At 44.7% G+C, this 8051-nt stretch overlaps 1 protein-coding gene across 1 annotated transcript; it reads right to left on the bottom strand.

Annotated features, from left to right (window-relative positions):
* Positions 1-427: 427 nt before the first annotated feature.
* LOC139786164 (uncharacterized) lies at positions 428-1441 on the bottom strand. The gene has a single exon (XM_071725308.1). The coding sequence runs from the start codon at positions 1322-1324 to the stop codon at positions 428-430; it is 897 nt and encodes a 298-aa protein (XP_071581409.1). The 5' UTR covers positions 1325-1441.
* Between the last annotated feature and the right edge of the window lie 6610 nt (positions 1442-8051).

Below are 8051 nucleotides of genomic sequence, written 5' to 3'. Positions count from 1 at the left end.
AGGTACTTCGCCGCGGCGTTTGTAAATCGGCGGGCGTTATAGCACCTGTTGTACTCGCCTGAAACAAAAATAAAAAAAGTTTTCTTATTCTGTATAAAATTACACCGTCGGTGAACCTAAAAAAGAAGGCAAAAGTACAAAATTGAGGAAACGGCAGGACTTTAAATAAAAAATAGCGATTTTGACAAAAAATTTTCGTTTTGTTTATGCAATAAAAATTGTTTAATTTAATTATATTATTAAAATTGTAGGTTCATCGACGAGGGAATTCATTTATCTACATGTATGCACAAGGCCAAGTCGATTGAGCGAATAGTTTTTGAGTTATCACGCCCGCCAGTTTGAAAAAAGTGGTTTTGAGATAAACGCGTTTAAAGTTTTGGGTATCGAAAAGTTATAATTTTTGGAAACTTACAGCTGTTTCTTGCTAGTCTGCTATTCCAGGCCCATACAGCAAATCCTCTGCCTCCTCATAGAATTCGTTTAACTCAATTTGCTCTTGTCTGCGAGCTATTCGAGCCTCCTTAGTGCTGCTCAGACTGCGACGCTCCTGCCTCGTCACCTGTTCGGCATCATACGTATCGGCAAAAAATTTGCATTGCTGTCCAATTTTTATGTCAAGTAATTTCATTAACTTTAAAATTGCATAATAGCCTTCGTTGAAAACGCCAGAAGCTATAATGGCTGCGATCTCGATGATATTTATGCCTGAATTCAAGTGCTTTGGAGCTAGACGCCAAACGGTAGAATTAAAGCTCTCATTAGCATTTTGTGTGTGTCCGCCTAAACACCTTTCTAGCAAATCTTTCCTTGACAGATCTTCATAAATTGGTAGTAAATGCTTTTGAACATCCGGATGAAGCGCAGGCGGGTGATCGAAGTGTTTGTTTGCAGTCTCAGCAACGCGCCATTTACACCAGCTGTCAGCTCCTTCCGGACAATTTTCATGTCTTGGCTTCTCAATTGTGGAACACAAATGATAATAAGTCGCCATTACAGCTTTTGCCATATAATCGACGGAATCAATATTCCTTCTTATAGCTAAACCATAATATGTAGTCAGTTTTTTTATGAGAACGTCAGTCAACTTCCCCTTTCCGCCAAGTTTTTCTTTTTTTTTTACATTTCGGAGCCGACTGCCCATTCGTTTCTCAACATGTCCAATGCATTCACTTTTAATTACCGTAAAATTGTCACCATATGGATTTAAATCTAAAATAGCCTTGAACGTTTTGGAATCTCCGTCTCCAATGTAATTACCGTACTTAACTTTGAAGTTCTCTTCGGATCTCGAAAACATTTCTTGAATGGCATCCACCTCCATTTTACCTGCAGAACCGGAATGATTTACGGCGCATTTTTCTTCGTGCCCTTCCTGCCATTGAAAATATTCTTCAGTATTTTGTTTTTTTTTTCCAAAACGTACAAGATTGACAGTAGCTTCCTTTTACAACAAGATCTATTACCTTGCCAGTGTAATAGCCTATAAGCGTCGTTACTCCGTATAGCGAAGAGAAGCCGCGTTTCTTCCATGATCCATCGCCAGATACTTTTAAATTCGTTGGAGACCTTCCTTGTTTAACATTTTCTTCTTGTTCTTCTTTTACTGCTTTTTTGCATAAAACATCAAACAGTATCTTCGCCGCGGTATGAATGTGTTGCACAATAAGAGAGTATGCATTTTTACTTATCCCTTGGCTGATATCCATAAGACCGCAAAACGTATTTAGGCCTTGTCTACCGATGCCTAACAATCTCATTACGAATATAATTCTTCTATTGAATTTCATAAGCATTTTTAATGAAAGGCCCTGAGTTGATTTCTCTGCGACCACAGTGGCATATCACAACAAGTTTAAAACCAAGGTCACGATTTCCTGATTCTTCAAATTTCACATTTTGCTTACACTTTCTGCAAATAAGTAACTCTGAGATCGCGCCAAAAACAGTTAAAAATTCAATAATTCTATAACAGTGCGTTGGATTACTAGAAATATTTTCATTGCTCGCAGTTGATAATTTTCTTGCTGTGACACTCTCTCCTAATGCAGCACTTTCTTTATTGCTAAACTGATTTCCTTGGAATTTTCTTTTCGGTGGCTTACATGCACGAGTATTGCTTCTTTTCATTCCTTTTGGATACATTTTTGCGTTGGAAAACTTCCGCACGTGCCGAAATTCAAAGCACGACTGGCCGTTAAAAGCAAAACCGTCCTTAAATATTCTTTGTGCTATTACATAAACATACTTACATAAACTACATACTTATATAAACATACCCAAAATATATACATACAAATACTGTCTCAAATACTCGACTCGAAACATCTGCCTTATTATATGACCGTACAACAGGTTAAAAGGCGAAGCTCACCGCGCGCTCCGACCGCGCGCTCGTACCAGCGTGCAGTAAAAAGGCTGTAGCTCTGTTAATATTTTGAATTTCGATATGTAACTTTAGGAACATATTTTCTAAATGTACTACTATTGATTAATGCAAAAAAATTTTTCGATTTTTTGAACCGGTTACACGAGTCTCCCCCCTTAAGCATGTGTCGCCAAAAATTGGAGGTACACGTTGAAATAAAAACCCTACGTAATTACGAGGGACATAATTACCGCATAACGTAAGTACTTCCTAACTTCGAGGTACCATCTTCCCTTCTATTTTTGAGGGTACTTATGTCCCTCGTAATTACGTAGGGTTTTTATTTCAACGTGTACCTCCAATTTTTGGCGACACATGCATAAGAGTGTATCGTTGCTCGAGCAAAGGATTCTTAGACCGTTTTATACGACTGTTATATTATTTACGCAACTAACATGAATATGAATATATTCACAAGCAGTGACATTCGCGGAATATTTTGCGGTGCGTGCCGGGAGTCACAGTGCGAAAATTTTTGAATATTTTGGCATTTTATAATTAACTAGCTGGTTACCCGGGCTTCGCCCCGGAGGACATGTATAATAAGACACGCAAATAGTCTCTCCCCCCCTCTCTCTCTCTCTCTCCCCCCCTCTCTCTCTCCCCCTCTCTCTCTCTTCCTCTCTCTCTCTCTCTCTCTCTCTCTCTCTCTCTCTCCTCCTCTCTCTCTCTCTCTCTCTCCCCCCCTCTCTCTCTCCCCCTCTCTCTCTCTCTCCCTCTCTCTCTCTCTCTCGCTCTCTCTCCCTCCCTCCCTCTCTCCCTCTCTCCCTCCCCGTAAAATTCTATCCCTACTTCATATACAATTTTTTAAGATTCGGTCAATTAATTCCCGAAAAATTGAAAAAATTTCGGTACCGGCTTCCAAAAAGATCGGTAACGAAAAATTATACACTTTATAGCACTCCTCGGAAAATTCTACCCCTGTTTGATCTATAATTCTTTGAGATTTGGTCAATTATTTCCCGAAAAATTAGAAAAATTAAAAAAATCGGTTTCCAAAAAATCGGTAACAAAAAACTACACACTCTATAGCGCTCTCCGGAAAATTCTACCCCTATTTTATATGGTTTTAATACAAATTCGGTCCAATAGTTTTTAAGTTAAAAACGCACAAACATACACCACCCGTAAGAATTAAAAAAATAAAAAAAATCAGTTTCCAGAAAATCGGTAACGAAAAACTACACACTCTATAGCACTTTCCGGAAAATTCTACCCCTATTTTATATACTTGTGGTAAAAATTCGGTCCAATAGTTTTTAAGCCTTAAAAACGCACAAATATACACCACCCGTAAGGATTTTATATAATAGTATAGAAGTATAGATTATATTATGTTTTAAAAACATAAATGGTGTGTTGAAGTTGACTTTACATGACGAAAGATATGAGAGACGTATCTAGTAAATTCTAGATATTCCAACCTGCTCTCATCTTTTTTCCTTCCAATTCGATCTTATCTTTCCCCAAACATTTACTTCGAAATTAAAGTAATGATTATTTCTTTTACCTTGCTTTGATATTTCTTGAAAAATCACAGAAAGTCTAACACACCATTTATGTTTTTAAAACATAATATAATTGATTATAAAATGCCAAAATATTCAAAAATTTTCGCACTGTGACTCCCAGCACGCACCGCGAATCTCACTGCTTGTGAATATATTCATATTCATGTTTGTCAGTGGACCGCTCGACGTTTTCGCGGTGCGCGCCGTGGAAAGTACAAAAATGAGTACACGAAATAACAGTCAGTCCTTTTTATTAAAGTGGGTTACACTGGACTTCGCACTCGCGATTTCGCACTCGCTACATTCCTCCGTTTTCTCGACGTCGATCATGTATCGCGTGCGAGTTATGATGGCTCACTGCCGTCCCGGACGGAGCAGGCGAGGGATCGCGGCCGGAGCTTCGCGTCGAGGAATTCGGTGACGTGAGAAACGCTCGTTGGCTCCAAATCGTCTATTGGTCGCGGTGCTTGCGATCACGCGAGAAACACCTGTGCCGTTTGCTCGAAAACACACAAAAAAAGGGGGGAGGAAACCGTCGCGATTTGGAGCCTTTCAAGCGTTCTCGAATAATGCTTGCTGTCTCGTCGAAGTTCGAGAATTTTCAGCTCGCATTTATTCAATTCTCAACATGCCGCCCGCCTCGCATTCGACGGAATGCGAAACGAACGGGGGTTGACAAGGTCGCATAGAGGAGCGTGGGAACGTCTTGGTTCAAAGCGTTATATACAATATATACATTTGAGAACTTAACCTATTTTTACAATGTCCTTAAATCTAATGAAAAACGAACGAGCTTAATTCTAACGGGATTCCGCGGTTCCCGGCGGACTGATAGACGCGGGCAACCGACAGATCTGGGTTATTGGTCGTTTTAGCTCGGAATTGGCGGTGCGTAATGTGACGACGCGAACGCGACCGTCAAGTCCGGGATGGACCTGCTGAATCCTTGCGAGTTCCCACTTTGAAGGAGGGAGTAGGTTACTCTTAAGTAAAACTAACTCGTCAACCTTCGGATTATCGTGAGATTCGGTCCATTTCACGCGCTGTTGCAATGAATGTAAATAGTCCGACGACCAAGAACGCCAGATCTGTTCGAGCATTAATTGTACGTGTTGCCATCGCGACAACCGATTCGCATTGATTTCGAGGACGGATTCCTCCGGTACGCTCGTGAGCGGTCGGCCGATAAGGAAATGACCAGGTGTCAAAGCGGTATAATCGGACGGATCGTCGCTAAGTGGAGAGATCGGTCGCGAGTTCAAGCAAGCCTCTATCTTACATAAAAGCGTAACGAATTCGGAGCGAGACAGAGTGCGAGCACCAGTCACTCGCCTGAGATGGTGCTTAAAGCTCTTCACTCCAGCCTCCCAAAGCCCGCCGAAATGTGGTGCCGCAGGGGGCACGAAATGCCACCGTACGCCGTCGTTAGCGAGAATTTCCTTAAGGGAGGGGTTGTTCACAAGCGCGCGGAAGCTGCGTTGGAGCTCGCGGTCAGCACCCACAAAATTCGTGCCATTATCGCTGTACATGTCCGATGGCAGTCCGCGGCGACTGACAAACCGTTGAAATGCCGCGAGGAATCCATCGGTGGAGTAATCCTCCACACTTTCGAGGTGGATCGCCTTAGTGGCGAGACAAACGAACACCGCGACGTAGTGTTTGCTCCCCTTTTGGCCGCGACCGACAACGGGGGTAATGTTCATAGGTCCGGCGTAATCTATGCCCGTGTGAGAGAACGGAGGAGCAGGATTTACTCGGGGACTCGGGAGATCACCCATTAATTGCGTCGGAGTTTTCGCGGAATGTCGAACGCATGTAACACATTTATGAATGTGAGATTTGATCATGCTTCGCGCGGAAATTAACCAATAATTTTGACGGAGACATCTAAGCGTGAGTTTAGTCCCTCCATGGAGAGAGCGTCGGTGTGCTTGATCGATCAAAAGTTCGGCAATATGATGTCTAGCAAGTATGACGGGGTGTCGCTCATTGTAACTCAGCGCGGAGTTTTCGAGCCGCCCGCCAAGCCGGATTAATTTATCTTTCCCGATAAAGGGGTGGAGAGAGCGTAAGGAACTTGATCGCGATACAGCGGCGTGAGCGTTCAAAGCCTTCAAGTCATCCGAAAAACAAGTCGCTTGTGCCGATCGAAGCCAAAAGACGGAGGCTTCGTGAATCTCCTCTGCGGTCAAGGGAGACTTGACGATCACCGAAGAGGCGACTTTATTTTTTAAGTTCCGAACGAAACGCCGAATGTACGCGGTAATACGAAGAAGTCGGATCCAGCTCGAGCAGGAGGTGGGCAGATCCCACTCAGGAGCTGAATCGACGAGATGAACGGTAGCTTTACGCGCTTCGGAAGATACCGTTTGTAAAATGTCCTTTTCAGTCGGAGTCGGGGGGATCGGCCACGAGGCCGTGGTCGAGCTAAGCCACCGGGGCCCCGACCACCATAATTCATGATTGACGAGATCGGCGGCAGTAAAGCCGCGCGACGCGCAGTCGGCAGGATTTTCCTGGAAGCGAACGTGTTGCCAACGTACGGTCGGAAGGCGCGTCTGCACCTCGGAGACGCGGTTCGCGACATAGGAATTCCAGCGGGATGGATGTTGTAGAAGCCAAGCTAATACGATTTGGGAATCAGTCCATCCAAATAAGAGAGCTCGCATCAAGCCCGTGGTGTTTCTTACCCATTCTATCAATCGAATTAATAGAACGACGGCGTTAAGTTCCAAGCGTGGAACGCTAACGGTTTTCAATGGCGCGACTTTCGTTTTGGCCGCGAGGAGGATGACTTGAATGTTAGAGGGAGAATGCACGATTCGGAGGAAAACTACCGCGGCGTAAGCGCGAGTGGAGGCGTCCGCGAAGCCGTGCAATTCAACATCGATTTTATCTTGACGCATCCTTGTCCATCGAGGAATGCGTATTTTGCTAATATTAGGCAAGTCTGAAACGTAATTGATCCACTGATGCAGAAGATCATCGGGGATGGGAGCATCCCAATCAATTTTACGGAGCCAGAGCTCCTGCATCAACATCTTGGCCGCGATGACTATCGGTGACGCCCAGCCGAGGGGGTCATACAGCTTTGCAATAAACGATAAAACGGAGCGCTTAGTATGAACTGTCACGGCGTATGGCGAAATTACGAAACGAAACGAGTCATCGCGCGGAGACCAAGACAGGCCGAGGACCTTGAGCGTGTCATCGTGGTTGATCGGATAGTCCGAGGATTCCCGTTGGTCCTCTGGAATATCCGTCAAAAGTTCGGCTGAATTCGCGGCCCATTTTCGCAGGGGGAAACATCCGCGATTCATTATGCCCACGAGTTGCTTGCGCTTCTCGAGCAGAGACAGAAGGTCGTCTGCTCCGAAAAGAACATCATCGACGTAGGTCGACTCTTCGATTATATTGACCGCGTCGGGGAAGTCTTTACCTTCGTCGCGAGCTAATTGGATAAGGGAGCGCTGTGCGAGAAAAGGCGAAGGTTTTTGCCCGTAGGTCACGGTGAGTAAGCGGTAAAGCCGAATCAACAGACTGTCGGGGGGGCGCCAAAGAATTCGTTGATAGTCCGCGTCATCCCGATGCACGAGTATTTGTCGGAACATTTTAGCAATGTCAGCCTATGTACACGTACCGAAAGAGTCGCCAGCGCAGGATTATCGCGGCGATGTCTTGTTGAAGTTTAGGTCCCGCCATTAGAAAATCATTGAGCGAGGTTTTGTCGGTCGATTCGCTAGAGGCATTAAACACGACGCGTAACTGGGTCGTTGTACTCGATTCGCGTAAAACAAAATGATGCGGGATGTATATCGGGGGGTAAGGGGGGCGCTCGTCCGCCCGCACCGACTCCATGTGCCCCATCGATTCGTATTCTCTTAAAAAATCGTGATACTGCGCGGCGATTTCTGGTTTCCGCGCGAGTCGGCGCTCCATATTGGAGTACAGGAAGGAAGCCTTTCGGAATGTGTCGCCGACGCGAGGGGGGCCGTTTTTGAACGGCAAACGCACAATGTAGCGTCCTTGTGAATCGCGAGAATGAGTCGTCGCAAAATGCTTCTCGCAACGTTCGTCCTCTTCGGTGAGAGGAGTTCGAGAGGGGATACGTT

Source organism: Temnothorax nylanderi, unplaced genomic scaffold, assembly GCF_030848795.1.
Source record: "Temnothorax nylanderi isolate EJ_2023f unplaced genomic scaffold, tnyl_v1.0 TNYL_tig0969_pilon, whole genome shotgun sequence".
NCBI lineage: Eukaryota > Metazoa > Arthropoda > Insecta > Hymenoptera > Formicidae > Temnothorax > Temnothorax nylanderi.
Note: the sequence above shows the minus strand (reverse complement) of the source record. Positions and strands in the feature narration are given on the sequence as shown.

Excerpts from the sequence above, each read along its gene's own strand:
- LOC139786164 (XM_071725308.1), bottom strand. The coding sequence starts at position 1,324 with ATGGAGGTGGATGCCATTCAAGAAATGTTTTCGAGATCCGAAGAGAAC.